A 25,665-nucleotide genomic window follows, 5' to 3' on the forward strand; every position below is an offset into this window, starting at 1 on the left:
AATCAAAGGCAAGGTCTGATTTTTACTAAATATTTACCATCATTTGTATATGACTGTATAAATACAAATAAAAGGCTCAAAATAAACATTTGCCTTTTGCTCCTTTTCCGACCATGCTGTATTGCAAATCTGCGAATCAACCATTGATACGGTCCCAAAAAGCTTCGCTGGATGAGCCTGGTGAGCTCATGCCGCTACCAGCTAGCTAATAAGCTCGCTATGGCTAACTACTAGTTATGCAGAGTCACTCAATCGTCTCCATGGCAGCAAATAAGCCACATTTCTGACTATTGTCATTTCTCCAAGGGATGTCAAGGTATGACGGAAAAGCCATAATTGCTAAGCTATACAAGATTGACATAACACAAATCAAGTAATTTGATTCTCAGCACTGCTCCGCAAAGAAAAGTCTTTTTGAGCCTTGCACAGTGACTTTCCAAACATTCTGGTCAACACATACAGCAATCCTTCACACAGCACAAGGTTTTTGTTTACATTTTATACACGCTGTGACAGAGTTTACAGAAAATATTTATTAGTTATTGTCATCTTAAAACAGTCTTCAAACTATCATATTTCCTCATATAGTGGTCAGTGGTATAATTCTTGCTTGAATGTTGAGTAAAAGACCTTTTTGAAATTTGACAACGTACAGTGGGAACATGATTTTTTAAAAAAATCCAATAAAGCAAGGAAAGTAGTGTTTTGTTATATATGTGAATGTTACATTGGAATTTCAATCAGAACTGCAATACATTTTTCCAAACGGAATTTAACCAACTGAGTTGTCTTTAATGGGCTGTTTCTCTCCTTGACTCAAAAGCCACACCACAGAAATCAAATAAAGGCCAAAACAAGCCAGAAAGTCGTAATTGTAAGCCGTGACTACAAACACCGCTAACAAGGTGACATACAACAACGTTTTGGAGATGCAACCGCAGGACCCGCTCTTTCGTCCTGCCATGTTTTTGCCGGTGCGTTCCGATTCGCTCGGCTGCGGCTGAGCTGCGTTGTCTGTCTGCGCATCTTCGCGCTTGTCCTGGAGGCAGCCGGCGGGTTCCTCGTCCACAGACTCGCTGATGGACGGCATGGGTGAGGGCAGAGGTCTGCTTTTGTTCAGAGCGGGCCTCTTGCTCAGGCTGAAAGCCGCCTCGGCGCTCTGGTCTTTGGTTTGGACCGCGCGGAGGCAGTGCATGTAGAGCTCCACCTCGTCGTCAGAGTCGGACTCCGCCGAGGCGTCGTCGCTCTCGGTTTGCTCGGCAAAGACACGCAACCCGTCCGCAATCTCATCGGTCTTGTCGACTTCATCTTGGACATCCGTGTCTTCTGGATTCCGTCCAATGAGAGAACTCAAGCGAGCATCCTTAAGCTTGTTTTGATCGAATTCCGACCTCACGTGGTCTTTGTCTTCTGTGTCATCACCTGAGATTTGCCGCTCTTTATTCTCTGTATCGACCAACTTTGCATCTTCATGGTTGACCTCCTCGTCCCACATTTCAACCTTTCTTTTGTCTTCCTTCATCTCCGCAAAGCCTTCTTCAGCTTCTCCAACATCCGCAACGTCAAATATCATCTCCGCATGTTCTTCATCGCCATCTTCGGGCTCTTCCGCCTCAGGAGACGCCATCTCGGTTTCTTCCTCCAGGTCACGCGGTTTGTCTATTTCTGGACATTTCTGAATCTCCTTGGCATCATCCCCGTCCTCTTCCTCCACCTTTCTGGTCTCCAAATTTTGAGCATCGCGTGTCTCTGCGGAGCTTTGTGCTATTTGCGAAATGTTTGCTTCATCTTTGAAAAACGAGGCACATTGCGAGCGATCGTTGTGCGTCATCTCGTCGTCACCTTCTTGGAAATGGCGCCGCCTTTCATCTCCAATGCAACATATTTCCCGTTGACTTCCAATGAAATCCGCGGGTGTTCTAGCGGGCTCTTGCGTGGGTGGTCCGTCATTGACTGCATTTCTGAAGACTTTGGTTTGGTTTACAGGTTCTGAAGGGGAACTGGTTGTTGACTCTACCTCAGAACGTTCAACATCAGACCCATCAGCATGATCCGGCTCTGATTGACCATCTGTGTGCCTATGATCCCATTTTTGACTTTCATTAGCATAACCATCTTCAGGAAGTGGAACATTCAAATCCTTGTCAAAACATTCTTTGGTTGAGTCCTTGATCACATTTTCCTCAAGTTGGTCATAATTCTGTGTCTTTTCCGTTGATTTTGTCACAGCATCTTCTGACCAATCTGCTAGCTCCAAACTAGCTTGCTGATGAACGCGGTCGCTAACAGACTCTGATTGACTTTGAAGAGGTGGCAGAAGTGGGTCATCAGTTTTAGTTTCACTTAAAGGTTCTAACAATGGCATTGCTGGTACCGGAGTGGTTTGAAAATCCCATGATAGTAACACCAGATCCGTGTTATTCTTTATTAAGCTTATTCTTGTTTGGGTACCATTCGAAGTGTCGTCTTCAGGAACAGGAACATTCAAATTGTCATCCAAGCAGTGTTCAGTTGAGTTCTTGAGCATATCTTCCAAAATGTGTTCATGGCTCTGTGTATTTTCTGTTGCTTGCGCCACAGAACTTTCTGTGTTGGACCAGTCTGCACACCCCAAACGGGTCTGGTGATCTTCGTTGTCGCTAACCAGTTTCTGAAAAGGGAAGAAAAGTGTCACATCATTTTTTAGCTTTTCCTGACAGTTCATGCCTTGGCAGACGGATACCCGATACCTGAATTGGGCTTGAGAATCCTGACGGTAAATCCAAATCTTTGTGAATCTTCGTTACGTTGGAGTTTCTTTGAGCTTCAGCTGCACCCTCTTCACCATTCAATGTGCCGTTTTCCGGGAGAGGAACATTCAGATTGGCATCAAAGCGACTATCAGTGGCGTTCTTGATCACATGGTCTTGCGCATTGCCTGTTGAGTTCATCGCAAAATCTTCTGAATCAGACCACTTTGAATGCTTCAAACTGGCTTTTTGATCCACATCTTTAACCAGCTTCTGAAAAGTTGCCGCAAGCGGGACCTGATTTTTGCTCCTGATCAAATTTTCTTGAACTTTTGGCTCGGTCTGTTCTGGACTTGTCCGATCGTCATTCCTGCCTAGCGTCTGACGGCACAGAGGAGGTACCGCGGTTTCAAACGTGAAGCCGTTGCTTCGATTTTGGCAGGTCCCGTTCGTCTCTTCAGCCTCGAAGACAAAAGTGTTGCAATGTTCAGTGGGAGGAGCCTCATCATTTGACGTGTCTGTGCTAGCGTTGCCTCGTCTTAATGAAGCCAAATTCATGTCCTCGGGTGTTTGTGGTTCATTATGTGCCTGTGTCTTGTCTTGTGGAGTTTCGCGGAAATTTTTTTCCATAATACTGTAAGAGCCTTCAGAAAGTTTTGGTTTCTCTTCAGACAGAGACTGCACATCTGCCTGATCCTCCACTGGGATATCTTTGTTTTCTGGATGTGACGCGTCACTTTCGTCATCCAGTGCGGCGTCTGTTTCAAAGTAGTCCCTCAACCGAGCCATTCGGGCCGCCTTTCGCCGATTTCTTTGGCGGCAGTTCTGCCTGTTCTCAGACTCAGCCTGTCCGCCGTCAACAAGAGGGAGAGATATGAATCACAATTTATTTATACTTTGCATGATGCTGAAATGAATGCAACGTATGCAGGGGTGATTATCTGCTCATGCGTGTAAACAGTTTGTTCCAAATGTTTCAGAAACCGAAATTTGACCTTGACCTGAATATTGACGCCATCTTAATACCTTTAATGTGTGCAATACAATTTTTTTGTACACCTCCATTGTGACGCTGCATGACATCACAGCCATTTTCCATATTTCCAGATTAAAAAAGCCACTATCCTCATTTCAAATTGTGTTGCAAATCTAATAAAAGGATAATAACAATTATAAAGTAATAATAATTAAAAATAACTTATGACATAGCATCTTTTTTTCCCGCAATGCGAGTTGAGGGCTCTTTGATGTAAATTTTAGTCGGCAGCAGGTGGCAGTAGCATGCCAAAATGGCTGCACCCATTGATGGATGAAAATGGATAGATTAATCTGATTAATGTTATTAGACTAATCTAGTGGGAGCACATAGCGCATCACAGTCTAATGTGAGTCGGAAAAAAAATCCCACGACTGGTGTCACAACAAATATTTCTCACCCAAATTACAAATGTTTGTTTTCCACAAACACCCGTCCGGCAAATCTATAATAGACATGTTGAGTTGAGTCCACTAAAACAACTCTATACAACTCAAGTACTATTAATTAGCTTAAGAAGTAGAAACAAGTGACGGTGAGGCTTAACTCATTCACTCCCAGCCATTTTCACTGAAGCAACCCCCTTCGCTCCCGGCTTGTTTTACTGGATTTTGACTGATTTTGCAAAGCCCACAGAATATTGTGTTCTATTGCTATAAAAACATGGAACCTACTAAAATAAAGATTAGAGTCTCTTCTATATTTGTATCTGTTTCTGTTTTGCAGAAAAACTCATTACAATAAAGCTAAGCTTCATCATTATTCACAAACCTGTTGAAAACACTGCGTAAAAGAGCTTGTTGCAACATGGCCCCGGCTGATCTCTTATATTCTTCTGCCACCTGCTGGCCGTTTCTTGTAATAACTACCATTGCTTTAAGCGACCTCTTCAGGTCAGAGGCTGCATTAAAACTCTAGCATAAAAATAAAAAAATAAACATAAAAAACATATAAATACGTTTTTGGGACCATTGCAATATTTAAAATAGAACATGTTTATATGTAAGTCTATTTTTTTTTATCTGTTTCAGTTTTGCTGCAATTAGCATTAGAACATAGCTAAGTTTCATCATTACTTACAAATCTGTTTAACACTTGGGAAAAGAGCCTTTTTGCAACATGGCCCTGGTTGATCTCTTATACTCTGCTGCCACCTGCTGGCCGTTTTTGTAATAACTACCATTGCTTTAGGCGTTCTCTTCAGTTGAGAGGCTGCATCCAAGCCTTCTGTATGCTGTAGCATAAAAAAAACATATAAATACGTTTTTGGGACCATGGCAATATTTAAAATTTAACGTGTTTATACGTTTTTGGGTGCAATTGAGTTAATAACGCCTGATACTTTGTGGCAGCCCAGATTTGAATACAAACAAAATCAAGATAAATGTGGTGCATAAATAATTAAAGCGTATGAGCTATGCAGCAAATGGCAAGTTGTCGTCATCAGTGTACCTGTAAACTGTTCTTGTCCTTTTCTGACTGATAAGGAAGATGGACGACTTGATCACTGTCAACTTTTTCTCCATTTGTTGCCCCACCTGTAGAGAATAAAAAGGCTTTGCGTTTGTTCGTTCCCCCCCCCGTCCCTATAAATACATTGATCCATGGATATAAGAAAATACGTTTGTACCTTCTGACAGGATTCTTTGGGATGATGGTATTTCCCAAGTGTCGTCCACAAAGGTGTGGCTGTCAGGTCTGCAACTAAAACAAAAAAAATAGTATGCAGTATGGAATGCTGGTATCGTTGCAATGAAAGTCTATCTAAGAAGCATTTTTTGGTCGTAATCAAAAAAATAGTATTTACGTGTTGTTCCTATAGTGACAGGCAGGACAATTCAATACAATTTAGGTACATTTAAACTGTGTATCCACCTGTTGCCATTCAAACAACCGAGTAGCTTTTTGTTTATGTAAACACCACACTCAAGTACATTTGTGAGTAAATTGTCATTATTCAATGCATATATACTTTTTGTAAGAGTTTGTTAATGCTGTAAAATATGTGCCTTGGTGTGATATTTCAGACGACGCACGCACTAGCAGGTACCCGGATGTTTGACCTTTAGATGATTGACCTTTAAACAATCAGAAGTACAATCTATACTGTGCAACAATTAAATTTTCCTCCACTAAATGCTAATGTTTCCATTATTTGAGGCATTTTGTGCTTTTAGAGTGCCCCGTCGTACCTCACAGTCTTTAGGCAGCTTTTCTTTAGCCCATTTTGCTTGTGGGGGTTCTCCCTCAGCTGCCTGGTTCTTTGGTGGCACAACAGCACGTAGTTCTCGTTGTTATTGTTGGCCCAGAAGGTTCCCACGGGCGTCTCGTACCGCAGGCAAAAGTCAACTCGGGATCCCTGCTCTCGGAAGGGCGGCACTAAGGTGAGCTTGAAGGAGAAGCGGTCCATATGAGCGTCGCCGGAGGCGGGGATGTACTCGGTCAGGAGATCAAAATGGCTGGCCCAGCAGTCCAAAGTGGCCCGAACGTAGACGGCTTTATGGAAGGACATGTTGAGGACGCAGATCAGCCCTCTCAGAGTGGTCGTACCCGGGATCAACTCCAGGTACTCCAGCTCTATTTTCTGCTCCTGGACCCTAACCAGCAGATCCTCTGGAGACAACGGGGACTGAAAAGTCAGAGGAGACAGGGAGTACTCCTCTGCAGATACTCCCTCGCCATCCAGGAAGTCCATTCCCGGCGGATTGGGCACGTCCCACAAATCAAACTCCTTCATCTGCACCAAACTGAGGCCTTTGGCGTCCGCAAAGGACACCCGCCTGGAGGCGCAAGGCGTCAGCTCGGGCTCAGAGTCCTCGTCCGAGATCGAGCTCCTCCTCCGCGGCAGGGGAGAAGATTTGGGCCTGATGCTGATCACCACCTCGCCCTCGTCCTCATCCGAGTCCGGGCCCGGCAGGAGGAGGCGACAACTCCGGGCCGGTCTGGCTTGTCCCTCGAGCTCCATGGGGGCGCTGGACCGAGGAGAGCGGACAGGAAGGTGATCGCGACGCCTCTGCCTCTTGTCAAGTGACATTCAACAAGCCGTGACTTAACAGATGGCGTCGAGTTACGCATGACATTGTTGCGAGGGCCAACACTAAAAATAGGCGGGAAGGGAGTTGAAGTATGTACAGTCAAAGCTCGGGTGCAGAAAATATCACCCGGCCGCCTCTGTGAGTCACCAGAGTTTTCGCTTGAGGCTCTCACGGCCTCGTGACAATTCCGTCACGCTGATAAGTGCACGTAGCATGATTACTTTCTTATCCGACTTCAGATATTTCTATCGTGCGTTTTTTTCCTCCACGACCCGTGTTGTTCCTTGCAGGCCGTCCGTATCGTACCGCTGCCACAAAGGTTAGCTCTTGAGCTAATAAAGAAAGAGGAATATGTAGCTTTATTGTTGTCTCAAAGAGGGTACGCTTAAACATGAAATAATCTCTCTTTTCTTACTGCACCGAAGGATAACCATAAAATCTATTAAGAGATCACAAACTACTAAAAAGTGTGTTTTGAGCCTCCTCTTAAAAATATCAACAGTCTGTTTAATGTTCATGACCACGCTCAAATTATCTTTCATCATTGAAATGTATGGAAATGCTTATAATCTGTTCCAATCTTCACGAAAAAAAAAAAAAAAAAAATGTATGTAATGTAAAAATAATGGAAAGATGCGTGCATGACTTCGCCACTGGAGGTACAAAAAAAAAACTTTGGGGCTTTGAATGTATCACCAGCAAACAGGGCTGGACTGGCACAAAAAAATGGCCCTGGCATTTTCACTTATGCCCACCGGCCTGACTCCTGATCCCACCTGTCTTAATACATTGCCACTGATATTGACTGATGTTGGATCAGTTTGCTGTCCATGTTTAAAATGGATTAATGGACTAGTCCCTCTAAATTGTGGGTCAGGCTCTTAAAAAAATGGAGGAAAATATTAACTAAAAAGCCATGTATCGGCCCCAAAAGATGCCGGCCCAGTATGCCAGATGGCCAGTCCAGCCCTGCCAGCGAAAAGTGAGGGAACAATAACAGTAACTCTGTTTTATGGTTACAAGTCGGGTTACTCGTATCTCAAGGCATCCGTGTATGATGTAAGAAAACAGAAGGCCTACACGTCTTTGTCCTAGCTGCTCAGTGCAATATGGCAAGTTATCAATAAAGCTAAAATAATAATAATGTTATGCATTTTCTTGTCTTTTTGTGATGCTACGGATAGCACTGATGGCACAAAGATCATGACCACGGAGGCAGAAAGGGAACTTTAATAAAGCAAAAGGGGACGTGTGCCTTTGTCTCAAAATGGCTGCTATGGCTTTGATGAAGTGACTTACCCCCTCAAGCACAAAACGGTAATCTCCCTCTAGTCTACAACCCTCCGCAAATGTGCCTGGTCATTAAAGCGGAAGCTGCCAGCAAGTTTGGAATGAAGCCTCACTTCACCCCTCCCTCACATCTCTGCCAAAAGAAATTGCTACATTACTAGCCTGACTTCTTCTTCATGTAGTATTGCCAACAATGAAGGCATTAACTACAATATGAGTCGACCAATCACAGCCATCCATATGCACCCCAAACACCAACATGACATGAAATACAGAACATTCCAATCCCTTCTTTTTTAAAACTTTGGTTACTAAATGGAGAAACTAATAGTCTCTTTACTAGAACATCTGTGTGTGATCGGTTATTCTTATGCTGCATACGGATGCGCACAACATCATAAAATTATGACAAAGGAATTGGAAATCAGTAGAGAAATGAACACGTTAATGCATTCATTACCTTTGATGGAAACTTTGCCACTCCCAATATGGCCGCCGTGTGGGCACGTTGGTTAGCCGTGCTGCTACAGTGCACTAGCTTATCTAGTTTTCATATCTGTGGCGCCTCCGACAGTCGCTCTCTGACCTCAGGACTTGGCAAAATTATCAGGTTTAAATAAAATACTTTGAACAAAAATGAGTTCTTGTAGTTAATATTCAAAACTGTTCAGTAGTTTAGTGCCATCTTTGAAGGAGAATTTTGACACAGTATTTTTTGTTTGAGTCAAAGCTTTTGTTACTTGATGAGTGGCTCAGTGATGTATGCAGTTAATAATTAAAATATAAGATACTCTTATGTATATTGGTTTAAAAAATATTAGCCTACATATTTTGTCCTTTTTTTTTACCTTGCCTTTCCATTACTTTTGGAGGGGCCCTTATGTCACATTATTCTGGTACGATTTTAAATGAGAATGGATCGAATGCTAACATGCTAAGAGTTGACATGCTAATATGTTAGCAAAAAAAAAAAACTAGACTGAAAAAGACGGTAGGATAGAGACACAACGGAATTATGTCGTGTGTTTTAGTCTAGTCTCTTTTAGTTGAAACAAAAATGAATCAAATGCTACCATGCTAACAGTTAATATGCTAACATATAGCTATAAGCCGGCAGACTGAACCGAAAAGGGCCTAAGGCAGATCCATAATGTCGTAGGTACTATTTCAAAGAAGAATTGATCAAATGCTAACATAGGCTATCGCGCACTCCATGTAGCGTGTGCGAACATGAACACAGCACGAGCTCGCTTTGCCTTTTTTCAACCAGCACAAGGTTCACCTTGTCCTTATTAAAGTGGAACACTTTAAACAGTACAAGCAAATAAAACAAAAAAAAAAAATTCACAGCTTAACTTCCTTACACCTGAACCACTAAATCAGCCTTTGATAAAGAATGTGACAGATGTTCTAAATGAGGACACACGCTCTCTCAGACTATACTTGTCCTGTCCCAAAGACAAATATAAACGACACTTGCTTGTTTGTTTGTTGTGTATTTATACTTGGATGTGTCTCATGTGACTCTGTGATATATTGATTTTGGAGAAATGTAACAATCAAGTCATAAATAGATCTGAAGCGCCTGCTCATTTGCTGGTTTTCCCACACCCTCCTTGTCTAATTTGTGGCTCCTCCCACTCAGGTAGCTTCTTCATGGCATCTTCATCCTCACTTGGTTGCAGGAGCTGACAACACTGAGTGCAGGCTTCACTTCACTTGCAACTCCACAACAGGACGGTGAGTACATTTGATGCATTTCACTGCTGAAATATTTACAGGCTTGATGGCTCGTATGCGTTACTTAAAATACGCACATATACAACCATAACGCTTTTTAAAATTAATTGTACGCTGATTGTTGTTGTAGTTTTCAGTCATCTACAATGGCAAGTTTTTTTATTTATTTAAAAATATATATATTTTGGTTATTATTTAGCCGTATGAGAGGGTCACAATATTCAAAACATCTCTCGGCACGATGGCATGCACGGATATACGACTGCAAACTTCAACGGCAATAATAAACATATCATTAGTCTAATACTGTAGCATAAATGCCTACGTCATTTTTAATCTTTTTTGCAGAAAACAAGATTTTTATTTTTTTAAATCAACAAACAAGAAGAGTCCAATTGTATACATTAAACGTTTGCAGATTACCTGGTTGACACAAAGAACAACAACATTTTTAGCAAGCAAATTAGTATTATTATTGTTATTATTATTGATACTATTATTATTTATATTATTATTATTATTATTATTTTCTCCTAATGTTATGACAGTAATAACAAAAAAAAAAGATGACTTGGGCAATTACACTATTGGGCCCCATGATATGATGAAGTTATTATATTTGTAAAAGCACTGGTAATTTGTGATGTCATAAAATATTACTTCAGAAATGTGTCAAGGAAAAAAAGTATTTTTGTGAGTGTAATAGAAATGTTAAAATTACCATAAGATTATAGTTATTTTTACTTTATTACCTATTATATTTTTATTATATTTTAATACTTAATATATTACTTATTATGTATTTACTATTATTTTATTATAATTTTTACTTTATTTTTTTTACTTTCACTTTATGAAACAGTTAAGACTCTTTTGATAAGTACAGCATAGCAATGAGCATCTGCTTGCTAAATAGCGATACCACACAATCCTAAAAAACAAATAAACTCATTAGTATGAGTATATTAATGAAAATAACTATATTTGATATGTTGTTGGGTGGTGGGAGCTTGATCGAACAATCACAGAATGTTAGGCTCAAACTTGCCAAATTGTGAGTCTGCAGTCATTTATATTACTATTATTAGATCACTCACAAATTATATTCATACAAATGTATTTAATTATATCATCATAAAAATAAAGACTTTTATAGATTGCTGTGTAACCCTTTATAGTAAATGTAATTTTTTCTTATTTGGACTTTTTGCAGCTGACCTGCAGTGTGATGCCTGAGCGTTCTCGTGTTGCTCGCCCAAACCGAGAAGGCGGTCGCCTCGATCCCGGGGGAGACACGGCAGAAGCAGGAGGAGGAGGAGGAGGGGGAGGGGGAGGGGCAGGAGGCGCTTTGGACAGTTTTCATTTTAAACAGGTGACACCTCCATCATCTTCACGCTTGTCTTCAGACATGATACAAAATTGTTTTATATAATAATAAATGAGCATCTTTGAGGTAATACATAGCGGTACCTCAATTGCAAAAAAAAAAAAAAGAAAAGTTTTTTTTGTTTGCCTACTTATTCCATTTGTCATCAACTGACTGACTGACTGGTCAATTGAGTAGGGAAAACAAAGCATTCTGAAGAATTCTGCCTAGCAACAAGCAACTTGGCGTACGTGCCAGTCAGCAGAAAACAAATGCTAGCAACTCCGTTGACCTTTGACAGCTATATAAAAAGTTGCAAAGAATTATCTATATCTGTTATGTTAGTACATCAGAAGATGAAACAAAAACATTAAATGATTAAAAATAAATAAATAAAAATAATTATATTTGTTGTTTTTTGCAATAATTCCCCGCCAACAATTTCTATATTTTTATGCATTAAATCCATATACAGTACCAGCCAAATATTGTCGAGTGGTCATTTCCTGACACGTTAATGAGTTCAGTTGTCATTCAGCGCGTGTTGGCCTTCGTTAACAGGCGTACACTTCGATGAGGGCTCACAACAAGCATGTAATTGCGCTGCTTAATGAACGTCTCAGCCCAGCGAACACCTCGTTTAGGCTCAATGGCAGCCGCGCCATCTTCTTGTAATTGGACAGGGAAAGATTGTGCTGTTTTGTACGCGCGTGTGTGTGTGTGTGTGTGTCGCCAGCTGACCTTTTGTCATTCCTCATCCAGGTCTTCCTCGCCATGATGACTCCTCGTCAGGTATCGCGGCCTCTGTCCAGCGGTCAGCTGCATGCTCTGATGCAGCACAAGCAGCGGGCCCTCATCCTCCATCGGGTATCCAAACGCTACATTTTATTTTTCATATAGTTGCTCAAGTGGTCGGCATATTTGGCAAAATTTGAGCAGCTCTTGCTTCGGTGCAATATACTAAACCCTGCCACTGGTCGTCATGGTAACGAAAGCCTTACTCTGCATTCGGATGAGACAGAACTGGAGGAAAGTTAGTATTAAGCCCTGTGAATGTATGACAGTTATTAAAGTAGCGTTAAAGTACAGAAATGCGAACCACCAGACAGATTTTTTGATACGTGTCTTGAAATGTGATAGGGCGCCCTCTAGTGGTACATGAAGAATCACTGAATTAAACTCTCAAACTGTGCAGAATGTTAAAGTGGCTCAAGGGGGACTAATACTTTTGCAAGGCACTGTACGCTATCCTATGTCTGCTTTTACCGTTCCAGCATCGTCTCAAAGAGTTTTACAGGAAACAGCAGCAGCTCAACGTGCAGTTGCTTCAGCAACAGCCGCGAAAGAAAAGCAAAGAGGTAAAGATTGAGATGCACGATATCACTTTTTTGGTTTTTTTGGGGGGGGGGGGGGGTTTGACAAGTTGGTGCTGTGTTTTGTCCGTCTGCCAGCTCCTTGCGCAGCAGCTGGCGCTGCAGAAGCTCCTGCACATCCAGCTGCATCTTCATCAACAGCAGTCGGCGCGTTCCTCTGCAGGTAAGCAGTGAACGCCTGCCACATCAGTTTTCATCTGTTGCGGATTTTCATTTTAAATTGATTGAAATTGATTGCAATGTTCATAAGCAATCAATTTATTTATTTATTTTCATTAAGTGTTTATTGTAATTTTGTTTTTTCAATGTACCAAATCTCATTGTCTCAAAGCACTTTACATATGGAGCAGGCACAAGCGTGCCTTTGGTGTAGTACCAAGTTGAGCCACAACATGCGGGGCAACACTGAGCTCTACTAAATTTGGATGCATCGTAAATAAGAGCAAAAGAAGAAAAAGAGAAGATCCTATACTAAGTTTGTCTGCGTGTTCATTGACATAGGGCTGTGCAATTAATCGGAATTCAATTACAATTATCACCCTCCACAATTGCAAAATCAGCATAATTGTAAAAAAAAAATATATATATATATTAATACTAATTTTGTGTTGTTTGAGTTGTTTAAATTTATCCATTTGCACCTTTTTAAAATTTAAAAGAACTATTTTTATACATATTGTTTCATCCAAGAGGAACTTGCATAATTATAGTGTTTCAAATAAATGTATTTGTCTTAATATGTTTTACATTTAATCATTTTATTGTTTTGTACCAAAAAATAAACAATTGTCCTAATGGTGATTTCTATTATTACCAAAATAAACCGTGATTAATATCTTCTTCATAATCAAACAGCCCTTCTTTGACAGCAGTGTAGCAGTTATCGGAAGGTTGCTAGGAAGTTTATAATTATGGTAGCATATGCACATTTTTTACAAGCTAACATTAAGCTAGCAAACATTCGTGAGATGAAATTCTATGGTTTGCTTGAAGATTGAGGTGTTTATGAAGGAAAATGTATTTGGTTCATTGGCAAATTAAAAAATTCAACATGGTCAAAAAAATACCGTTTATATAAACAGTGTTTCGCTCCCTTTTTTATGTGCCAGTTTTACAGTAAACTGGGAATGTGACAAATACAAAAAAAGAAGCTTGATTTTTGGAGAACTGAGTGAGAGTCCTCTTCATGTTTACATAAAGTGATGTTATATAAGAGTTTCATATTTCTTGACCGCGATAAAGTGAGAACAGGCTTTAAAGGGAGAGTTTAAAAAAAAAAAGGGTAAAGTATAAAAAGAAGGAACTCATGCTCCGATATTCTGTATTAATTAACTACTAAGTCTGTTAGCTGATTTCAGCTGTGTGGAGTCGAAGCACATTTGGAAGGAGATGACAAAAGACGCAGCAGCGGCAGAAGAAGAAAATTCCAGCAAGTGCGATCACGAAGACGCTGATAACGAGAAGACAGCCAGTGAGAGACAAACGTGCGACCTGTCACCTTCTCCTCACATGCGGTGCGACGACACTTCTCGCGCTAAAACGGTAACATCGGTCGTATTTGGAATGTTTGCATCGCTTGATGTGGTTTTTCCATCTAGCTCGAGTCCAGATGACCCAACAGTGACAAATATCCTCTACGGTCACGGCGTGTGCAACTGGCCCGGGTGCGAGTCCATCTGCCAAGACTACAGCCAGTTTATAAAGTAAGTGTAATAATAATGTCCATCCGTTTATTTTTTTAGTGCTCATTAGGGTTGGAGGCAGGTGAGATAGAAACGACCCTGGCTGACTTTGGAAATTAATTTATTTGGAATGTGAAAACAATAACGAAAAAAGGAATAATCCACAAATATATATTGATATGTAATTTGCCTGTCTTTAACAACTTTTTTTCGTTTACCTTTAATGTGGACACTTAATTTTAGCAAGTTCTTGTAATTTTGAAAAGAACGGTGGAATTTCAAACTTAAGTTTTTATAATCCAATTTAGCTAGAAATGACCCATTCAACCATTAAATCGTATTGTTCTGTAGCTATAATTTGACATCCTACTCAAAATACTCAGTATGCTTTACTGTTCAGGTTTTTTTTTTTTTTTTTTTACATTCAAAAATACATTGACAACAATAAATAAGGATATGTTACCATTAACTCTTTGACTGCCAAAAACGTTAAATAACGTTTAGTAAAATCCTATGGAGGAGTGCCAAAGACGTTAAAAGACGTTTGTTTCAAAACAGAGGTGAAACTAACCATTTTCTATTGTTGATTACTGAAAAACGGAATAAGGTAGAAACAAACTTTTTTTCTGATGAAAGATGAGAGTCCAATCTTTCATTTGGTAGTATGTGTGTTTCCATAGTCCAAACACATAATTTTCTGTGGACCTTGAAAGATCAGTCAAAATGCTTAAATCGGCTGGCACCCACGGCATCCCTTTTCTGAAAAACGTCTGGCAGTCAAAGAGTTAAAATATGGCTGAAGAGCTTTTACATGCTGATGCATTACACATTACAGAAATGGTTAATTTAGAGTTGTTTGTTTTGCATTAAATGTGACAAAAGGAAAAATTGTGTGTTTTCGCTATAAAGCAAAACGTGTACATTTAGCGATGAATCGTTTCCACTTGACAGCGATGTCAGTGCTCTTGGATTCCATTCAAGAAAGTGGAAATGGAGATCAATTTGTGCCGCAAACTCTCTTTTAATATGTGTGCGTGTGTTTCAGGCACCTGCGCAGCGAGCACAAATTGGACGACAAAAGTGCAGCACAGTGTCGAGTCCAGATGCAAGTGGTTCATCAGCTGGAGATTCAGGTGGGCCTGGCCACAACATTAGGTACACCTGCACAGTCTATTCATGAGATCTCAAATGACAATATGCAAATTAACATGTTTTATTATTGTATTTTTTTTTAAAAAAAAGCTGTTAAGTTGCAATGAATTTACAGTATTTGATTAAGCAGTTTTAACTCATTCACTGCCATAAATTAATTAAAAAAAGACTTCACTAGTTAACTCACGATTAATGACAAATTTTATGTTGGTTCTAAATGTACAATAAAAAAAATTCTAGGTTTTCATACTCTTGTTAACAAAAGTGGGGGAAAAAATGTTGAACTAATAGAAATAGTTCAAATGAATTTTTGACCTTTATAACCGTCAATGGCAGTGAATGAATACAAAAAAACGATTATTAAAAATTCAGGGCGTCAGGCGATTACATTTTTTTAATCGTATGACTTTACTAGTTAACTCACGATTAATGACATTTTTTATATCTGTTCTAAATGTACAATAACAAAAATCTAGGTTTTCATAATCTTGTTAACAAAAGTGGAAAAAAAGGTTAAACTAATAGAAATAGTTCAAATGAATTTTTATAGCCGATGATTATAAATATTTCTTATATACTTAAAAGACTCAACTAAAAATAAAGACCCCGCCAAGGCTGAACGCGTTCCCTTGTCGCCAAAGAGCTTGCAAACAAAAGTCTAACCTCCCATGTCCGATTTTCTCGTCTTTTCGTCCTTTCAGCTGCACAAAGAACGAGAACGTCTGCGAGCGATGACGGCTTACCTTCAGCTGACGCCCTCCGCGGAATCCAACTTGACCCCCGCGGGAGCGCTGCTGACGCCACGTGACATGTCGGCCGACTCGCTTTGCTCGCAGGTGGCTTGCGTGTGCTGGTGTCTGTTTGGACAAACATTGTGTGACGTCATTTTCGTGGAATCATACGTTTTTTTGTAAAAGTGATACTTTGCCACCATTGGTCCACAATGAGCAAAAGTAACTACTACACAAGAGTCAATGTTTAGTTTGACAAGAAACTCGAACTCACTATTAATCAGTAATGGCGTTGTTGTTTTTCTGTCACGTTAGCGTTAAGACTATAAAGCAAATCATTTGTTCATCTCCCATAATGAACCACTCCAAACAATTCCCCCCCCCGCGACTAATGTGCTTCCTGGTGACCAAAGGAGGCCAATCCAATCGCTCCGTCACGCCGCCCTCCTCACGCGTCCTTTTGTTTGCTTGCAGTCCAGTTCGGTCGCCTGCGAGCCGCCCTCGCCGAGTCCGCCTCGTCTTCTGGCCCCCGCTGGCGCCACACTGCCGGGGGGGCTCGCACCTATGTCGAGTGCTGGGGCCGTGACACGCCGCCATCACCGCTTGGCCTGCTCTACAGGTCATACATATAGCAACATTTTTGATATTGTCAATGTCCACATTTGGTCCATTTAATGTTATTGTGCAAATCGATACAACTTGGAAATCTTGAAAATGGCTTGCTTTAGGTGACAATGTAATGTTAAAAGGTTAACAAACATGCCACTTCTAAAAAGTGATGGTTTTGGAAAGGTGTGGATTCTGCCAGACACCAGCTATGCATTGAAATACAGGCTATCCCAAACTAGATGAAAAGGTATTGCACATTCAAATTAAATACAAGTAAATGTTTTAAAACAGTTCTAGAGGATTACCGGTAAATCTGAAATACTAATGCATTGTACTTACAAGTTAAACTGTGCTTAAAAAAATATTCTCCCACATAACACAATCCACCTTAAAGAATGTAAATTGGACAATAATTACCAAAAAGATGGAAATAAATGACCTACAATGAAAATTCAACAAAAATATTCACAAAAATGAACAAAAAAATCCCCACAAAAACATACAAACGTTCATGTCAAAAAATGGACAAAAATTCCTCAGAAGATGGCAAAATATTACCCCAATTAATGGACAAAAAATGACATAAACAACCAAAAATCCCATGAAATGAAACAAAAATTTAAACAAAAATTGGCAAACATCCCCCACCAAAATAGATGAACTTTCATGTAAAAATGGACAAAAATTCCTCAGAAGATGGCAACTTATTATCCCAAATAACGGACCAAAAAAAAAACATCCCACAAAAATCGGCATGTACAGAAAACAAAACAAAAATGAAAAAATATCCCCCACAAAAAAGTACAAACATTCATGTCAAAAAATGGACACAAATTCCTCTGAAGATGGCAAAATATTACCCCAAAAAATGGCACAAAAAAAATCCCATGAAATGAAACAAAAATTCCACAAAAATTGACAAATATCCCCCACAAAAACGGTTGAACATTCATGTAAAAATGGACAAAAATTCCTCAGAAGATGGCAAAATATTACGCCAAATAATGGACAAAAATACATAAACAACAACAAAAAAATCCCATGAAATTAAACAAAAATTCCTCTGAACATGGCAAAATATTACCGCAAATAATAGACAAAAAAATCCCCAAAAAATGGCATACAAAAAAATCCCAACAAATGAAACAAAAATTTCCCAAAAATTGACAAACATCTCCCACAAAAACGGACGAACATTCATGTAAAAATGGACAAAAAATTCTCAGAAGATGGCAACACATTATCCCAAATAACGGCCCAAAAAAACATCCCACAAAAATCGGCATGTACAAAAAACAAAAACAAAAAAATGGACAAATATCCCCCACAAAAACGTACAATTCACATAAAATATTACCCCAAATAATGGACAAAAAAATCCCACCCCAAAAAAATCCTAAGAAATAAAATAAACATTTCCACCGAAATTGACAAACATCCCCCACAAAAATGGACAAAAATTCCTCAGAAGATGGCAACACATTATCCCAAATAACGGACCAAAAAAACATCCTACAAAAATCAAAAAAGGACAAACATCCCCCCAAAACAGGCAAACAGTCATGTAAACATGGACATTCCCCTGAAGGTAACAATATAATACCTTAAATAACGGACAAAAAAAAAAATTCCACAAAAATTAGCATAAACAACAAAAATTCCCATGAAATTGAACACAAACTTCCACAAAAATAGACACACTTTCACGTTAAAATTGATAATAATTCTCCAGAAAACGTGAACAAACTACAAATTATTTCCACTATTTATATGTGTTTTCATCTTTTTTTCTTCTCTTATCCCAGAAAAAGAACAGGAACTCTACAAGAACGCTGACGTCAGACCACCTTTTACATACGCAACCTTAATAAGACAGGTGCAGTCCACCAACACAACTGCCCTCGTTTCTATTCCGTGAGTAACATTTGCATCTGCAGGCCATCATCGAATCAGCAGACACGCAGCTAACACTCAACCAGATCTACACCTGGTTCACCAGGACCTTCGCCTTCTTCCGGCGCAACGCTGCGACCTGGAAGGTAAGCACATGAGATTGATATCGTTACCATGACGACAGGGGCGGAGCTAGAGAATTTGGGATTTTAAATCAAATTTTAAAAAAAATCTTTCTTTCAAGATAACGGAGTTCGTGTCCCGTTTGTGACAGAACGCCGTGCGCCACAACCTGAGCCTGCACAGATGCTTCGTGCGCGTGGAACATCCCAAAGGTGCCGTGTGGACGGTGGACGAGGCGGAATATCAGCGGCGGCGCTCCCAGAAGATGACGGGGTCGGTAGATGGACACGCGGTGCAGTCATGAGTTGTCCGTCTTTTTGGCAACAGTTTATTTAAGCAGGAAGGGGAAGTCAACCTAAAAATATTTTTGGACAATATGTTTCTATGCAGCCCCACTAACCGAAATATGTCATTCTGGTTAATATTCCGTTAGTGGAATATGAGTTAAGCAGCAACATCCAGCCGTTTTTATCCATCTCAGGGGGCGGCCATTTTGCCTCCTTGCTGTGACTAAAGATGACATCGTAGTTGCTCAGGTCTGAGGTAACAACCAATCACAGCGCAGCTTCAGAAAACAGGTGAGCTGTGATTGGTTGTTGCCTGAGACCTGAGCAACTTTGATGTCATCTTTAGTCGACAGCAAGGAGGCAAAATGGCCGCCCCCTTAGAAGTATAAAAATTAGCTGGATTTTGCTGCTTAACTCATATTCCACAAATGTAATATTAATCAGAATGTCATGTTGAGACTTGTGAGCTCACATATAAAATATTATCAAGCAATGTTTAAGATTGACTTCCATTTTAATGCCCCCCCCCCAAAAAAAAAAAACATTACGTGGATTTTTCATGAAACGATTGTCATCTCGCAGGAGTCCACTACTGATGAAGAGCGTCCCGATTGGGTCGGTTCTGAACGGCATCTTACAGGTGAGAAGTGTTCAATCACAACACAAAGTGGCGGACAAAACATGTTTACGCTCGGTTTTGGCTCCTAGACGCCATTTGGAGACACAGCGTCGCCGGCATTCAAGTGTGGAAACGGCAAAAGGTGGGACTGGCCTGCACAACGGTGAGTCTTTTGGCGTATTTCAACAACTTGAAAGTCATGTGTAAAATCTGGGATAAAAACGGCATTTTGTTTTTCTTACAGCTGTCATTTGAACGTAGCTCACCGACAAGAATCCGTGATGGAAAACAACGGCGGTCTGCAACTCAACCGGGCTCAAATGAACGATGAAGACTTGTTGTGACTCCTCACGCACGTTACAAGTCAATCTATTACTTAAGAAGTCAACCGTAAACATTTTTGGGGATAATAATATGTTATATGTGACCTCACTCGTCTAAACATGACATTGTGATCAATATTACATTAGTGGAGTATGAGTTATGAAGCAAAATCCAGACGTTTTTATCCATCTCAGGGGGCGGCCATTTTGTCACTTGCTGTCGACTAGAGATGACATCACAGCTCACCTGTTTCTGAAGCCGTGCTGTGATTGGTTGTTACCTGAGACCTGAGCAGCATTGATGTCATCTTCAGGCAAAATGGCCGCCCCCTGAGATGGATTAAAAACCGCTGGATTTTGCTGCTTAACTCATATTCTACTAACGGAATATTAACCAGAATGACATATTTAGACTAGTAGAGCTGCATAGAACATATTGTCAAAAAAAAATGGAGGTTGACTTTGTCTTTAAGAAAACACTGGATGTAAAATATACTCTACTCTTATTTTAAGGTATCAGGAATTTGTGGAAGCTGCAGCGATACATCAAGCAAAAAAACAAACAAACAAAAAAAATCTGATATGGAGTAAGTCCTCCTTGGCAGTAGTTGGCGCTATACTGTGGCAGCATGACACTGGCAAATCATTATCTGCGTCAGAAAGGTCTTTGTTCACAATTTTTTGATATTTCAAAAGTACTCGTTATCAGCGAGTATTCAAAGTCAATACTTGTACTTGTACTGGTCTGAAAAAAAGTATTATTGACTATGTGTCTATTGTGGAAATCCAACCCTTTTCACAGGTGTGCTGCAGTGTGTCCCTGCTGACTTTGGCCTGAGGTGGCTCGCACCCCGGACTGGTTCGATGTAATACTACGGATTACACCACAAAATTCATCATCATTCGCACCTATGGACATTGTAAACGCTTCAATGATCCAACGTGCCTGTTTTGGGAGTATTTGAAGAAAATCCACACAATCACGGGGAGAACATGAAACGCCACACAATAAAGCCATTGAGGTTCGAACTAAAGGACTGTGCACTGTGAAGCAGACGTCCCGACCACTAGGCCATCGCGTTGCCCTAATTTGTGGACCCATACGTAGCTTTAATTTTCCTTTTCAAGTGTTATTGTTGATGTCTATTGCATATGTTGTTTGTTGTGCTATATACGTCTACTTAATAAACTTAACTTATTGATTAACTGATTATTGACTGCGGAATTCTATTTGATTCACATACAGTTTGTCAATTTCATGTATTTTAGTTCATTTGTAGGAAAAGATGTGCTTTGAAGTGTCATGATTAGTAACATAATGAGAGCATTCAGTCAGCCATATCATTTCATTCCCAATTTTCCAGGGCATTGAATTATTGATCACAACTGCACTGTTCCCAGATCAGCTATTTCAGAGGTTCCGACTCTTCTGATGGTACTTCATGTGAGTTCTTTATTATTGTAATCCTTTCAAGTCTAATGGAACAAGAGTTGTCAAACGATTAAAGTCTTTGAATCCGATTAATCACATGTTAGAATTTGGATGAATCATGATTAAGCGCTTAATTAAAAAGGCTTTTTTTTTTTTTTTAAATCAACATTTTTTGCCCGCCAAATTTGTAGAGCACCTGTTATGTGGTAATTCTTTTGTCATTTAATGCTATGAGGACGTCGTCATATTTTTTTTGATCCACTGCACACTCTCATCCTCCTCTTTTTCTAATTAGTTAACCACTTGCATAGTTAAAAAAAATAAAAATAAACAAATATTCTGAATGTCATACGAAAACATTTACAATTTTTTATTATTTTTTTTTTAACATGAATGCATGTAGTTATGTTTATTGATCACAAACGAAACCTGTGCTACCTTAACGTAGCAATCCACTGTCAAGATAAAGGACAATCTGTGGTCAAAATGAATAGTGATTAATCTGCTTTAATACATGATTATTGTGATGAATTAATTAGTTAACGCTTTAACTTTGACAGCACTAAATGGAACGTACGGTGTTCCACAGGGTTCAATTCTGGGGCCTCTGCTGTTTTCATTGGATCTGTTGCCCCTTGCCAGCTTAAGAAAACATTGAAGTGTTTGTTTTATAGTGCTCTACATATATAGTTGAGTGATGGGAGCTAACTAGCAAAACTAATGGAACACTTCCTTAAATGGGAAGTCAACTTTAAACATTTCCTGACAAAAAAAAACCCGTTATACGTGACCCCCACTAATCAAAACATGACATTCTAGTTAATATTACATTTGTGAAAATCCAGCCATTTTTTGCCACCTCAGGGGGCGGCCATTTTGCCACTTGCTGTCAACTTAAGATGGCATTACAGTTGCTCAGGGTTCAGGCAACGACCAATCACAGCTGACCTGTTTTCTGAAGCTGAGCTGTGATTGAAGGTTACCTGAGAGCTGAGCAACTGTGATATCATTTTCGATTGACAGCAAGGGGCAAAATGGCCGCCTTATGATATTGATAAAAAACTGCTAGATTTGGTTGCTTAGTTCATATTCCACTAACGCAATAATAACCGTATACCGTACTAGACTAGTGGGGCTGCAGAGAACATATATTGACACCCCCCCCCCCCCTAAATGTTTTCCCCCTTTAAGCTGCATGGAGATGGGGATACAAGAACAAAAAGTCTTTCCCTATTCAGAATTTTTTTTTTTAAATATTGATATGATACAAACACATGAACTGAAGTGTGACTTTGTGTTAGTTGTTTGTAAATGAATGTCAATGAGTACATTAACTCATTCACTGCCATTGACGGCTATAGACGTCAAAAATTCATTTTAGCAATCTCTATTAGTTTAAAAAAAAAATTCTACTTTTGTTAAAAATAGTATGAAAACTATGCTTTTTTAAATTGTACATTTAGAACAGATATAAAAAATAATAATCGTGAGTTAAATATTGAAGTCATGCAATTATTAAGATGCCTGACGCAATAAAAAAAAGATTATGAAAAATTAGGGGCATCAGGCAAATAAAATTATTAATTGTAATTAATCGAATGACTTCACTAGTTAACTCACGATTAGTCACACATTTTATATCTGTTTTAAATGTGCAATAAAAACAATTCTAGGTTTTCATACTCTTGTTAACAAAAGTGGAAAAAGATGTTAAACTAATAGAAATAGTTCAAATGAATTTTTTGACGTCTACAGCCGTCAATGGCATTGAATGAGTTAAAGTGACGTGGCTCATGTTTGAAAAGTGGTGGTTATTGGTGCCCAAATTGTCCTCCAAATTTTGGAATAACCTAAATGTTTCCCTTTCAAGCCCTTTTGATCAACATTTTTAAAAAAAAATATTGCCTACTAAAGTTTGTTTTCCCCCCGAGCGCATCATGGCGTCTTGCTAAAAACAGTTGCCGAAAGCGTCAAATTGTGCGCCGGAGGCGTCAGTCAGCGTGCTGCCGTCTCAATTCGAGCGACGGCGGCGGTGGAAAGTGCAGCCTTCACCATCCCAGCCAGAACAAAGGCGCCATGTTGTGACTAATGTCAGTAATTGTCTGGGCCGATAACGAGTTAGCTTTAGCGTTACTCCCGCCTCCCCGGGCCGCCTTTGATTTGATTGGCTGTCACTAGCGAGACCCTTGTGTGTTTACCGAGAAGACAACTTTACGTGCTGGTGTGTATGGCTTTGATCTGACACACACACACACGCACGCACACACATTTTCAATGTGTTTTTCGCACTTTGGACAGCATCATCATCACGTATCATCTTTTCATAGAGATGTCATAGAAATAATGATAATAATGATGATGATGATGATGATGAAGCTGTCGCGCACGTGTCCAATCATCAAGGCATCGGCCAATCATCAAGATCAATAATTCTCTATAAATGTACAGTAAATGAGACACTTTGGATTCTATATTTGTGGCTCTGATTTCTAAGCAAACCTCAGCCACGAATAATACATTTGCCGTAACGTTTTCCATATATTATTGCATCCAAGTAACCGTTTTAGCATTGATTTGAATCGGACGTCTCGAATGTTCCTTTAGGAAACCTTGACATTGACGTCATCCTTTATTTTATGCGCAGATTTTTTGGGGGTTGGTGTTAATTAATTACAATCAATTATCTTAACTCATTCACTGCCATAAATTCATTAAAAAAAAGATTATTAAAAATTAGGGGCAAGAGGCGATTAAATTTTTTAATTGTAATTAATCGCATGACTTCACTAGTTAACTCACGATTAATCACAAATCTGTTCTAAATGTATAATAAAAAAAAAATCTAGGTTTTCATACTCTTGTTAACAAAAGGGGGGAAAAAAATGTAAACTAATAAAAATAGTTTAAATGATTTTTTGACGTTTATAGCCGTCAAAGGCAGTGAATGAATTTTTAAAAAAAGAGAAAAAAATTATAAAAAATTCAGGGCGTCAGGCGATTAAAGTTTTTAATCATAATTAATCGCATGACTTGCGATTAATAACAAATTTCATATCTGTTCTAAATGTACAATAAAAAAAATCTAGGTTTTCATACATACATACAAAAAATGTTAAAAATAGTTAAAATTAATTTTTGACGGTAATAGCCGTCAATGGCAGTGAATGAGTTAATCTGTACTCGTCATAATGCTACATTATGCACTCCTTCACATAATTTGAGAAGGAACAGACACACCATTCTTGACACCAATTATTGTGCTACTTTCCTATTTAGATAGGGGTTTGGCAACATCCATCAGCAAAGAGTTGGTGGGAAAAATGCAAACAGTTGAATTTTTGAATCCAAAAGGAATTTATGGATTAAATTTAAAAGGTGCAACAATTAATCAACAATTAATCGACAACTCATCCATTATCAATTTAATTGATATTTTGATCATTCTTTAATTGTTTCGGGATCTTGTTTAATTTAAAATATTCCAAATCTATGGAATTTTAGCTTCTCAACAGTAAATATTCTCCAAATTCTGTCGTGTGATTATCTTGTGTATTTGCAAGCTTTGACTTTGAAAACAATGATCAACATTTTTGTCAATCTTCTAACAATTTACGAACCAAACCAGGAACAGAATCATTATTAATTTACGTTTGAGTGTTTTCTTCTTTATCAATTTGAAATAATGTCCTTTTTCTTTTCTTTTTTCTTTTTTTAAGGGATGGAAATTACTGTAAAGCAGTTTTTTTTTAAATCCATTCAATCGAAAAATTAATTCAGATTCAGATCAATCAATTATTAGAATAATTGTTAGTTGCTACCCTAATTTTATTTTATAACAAGTCTCTTCAGTGGAAATGTAGTAAAATGAGGCAACTTGACTCTATTTGTTTCCTGTGGTTTAACTCTACGTCAAACATTCTTGTCGAACAATTCCCATGAGTGTATTTGCATAACATGATGATTTTTTATTTATTTATTTATTTTTACAAATACTTGCTAATGGAATTTGGGTTGCATGTTGCAGAAAAATACTTAAGTTGTCCATGAAATAGTTTGTGTTTATTTTCTCAGAAAATTCACAGAGAAAGTCAGTAATGATTGTAATATATAGGCCAGAATTGACAGTAAAATTAATTCATGAATTAATTTATTTATTTGAGGCAACAGTTTTGCGGGTTTTTTTTGTTTTGTTTTTTTACAAAAGAAAAAAAACAACCTAAAAAGTCTACCATTTTTTGTGTGTGT

General features: G+C 39.0%; 2 protein-coding genes across 4 annotated transcripts; one reads left to right on the forward strand and one right to left on the reverse strand.

Moving 5' to 3' along the window:
• Positions 1-513: 513 nt before the first annotated feature.
• On the reverse strand, positions 514-12,580 carry ppp1r3ab (protein phosphatase 1, regulatory subunit 3Ab). 3 transcript variants are annotated; one of them, XM_077567536.1, is made up of 6 exons: positions 11,938-12,580; positions 5,958-7,132; positions 5,396-5,469; positions 5,218-5,303; positions 2,730-3,575; positions 514-2,650 (listed from the first exon to the last, which is right to left on the reverse strand). In XM_077567536.1, the coding sequence occupies exons 2-6, from the start codon at positions 6,797-6,799 to the stop codon at positions 773-775; spliced, it is 3,726 nt and encodes a 1,241-aa protein (XP_077423662.1). In that variant the 5' UTR covers positions 6,800-7,132; positions 11,938-12,580; the 3' UTR covers positions 514-772. The 3 variants fall into 3 exon arrangements, with proteins under 3 accessions (XP_077423662.1, XP_077423661.1, XP_077423660.1); XM_077567535.1 differs by lacking the exon at positions 11,938-12,580 and adding an exon at positions 8,100-11,906; XM_077567534.1 differs by lacking the exon at positions 11,938-12,580 and having other exon boundaries at positions 5,958-11,906.
• Positions 11,180-20,157, forward strand: LOC144053261 (forkhead box protein P4-like). Its single transcript, XM_077567537.1, has 15 exons — positions 11,180-11,202; positions 11,959-12,063; positions 12,471-12,554; positions 12,648-12,732; positions 13,918-14,083; positions 14,168-14,272; positions 15,297-15,384; positions 16,105-16,239; positions 16,609-16,753; positions 18,549-18,619; positions 18,681-18,782; positions 18,911-19,032; positions 19,629-19,686; positions 19,755-19,828; positions 19,910-20,157. The coding sequence occupies exons 2-15, from the start codon at positions 11,971-11,973 to the stop codon at positions 20,007-20,009; spliced, it is 1,428 nt and encodes a 475-aa protein (XP_077423663.1). The 5' UTR covers positions 11,180-11,202; positions 11,959-11,970; the 3' UTR covers positions 20,010-20,157.
• Positions 20,158-25,665: the final 5,508 nt, after the last annotated feature.

The sequence above is a fragment of the Vanacampus margaritifer genome, chromosome 6, assembly GCF_051991255.1.
Source record: "Vanacampus margaritifer isolate UIUO_Vmar chromosome 6, RoL_Vmar_1.0, whole genome shotgun sequence".
NCBI classification, from domain to species: Eukaryota; Metazoa; Chordata; class Actinopteri; order Syngnathiformes; family Syngnathidae; genus Vanacampus; species Vanacampus margaritifer.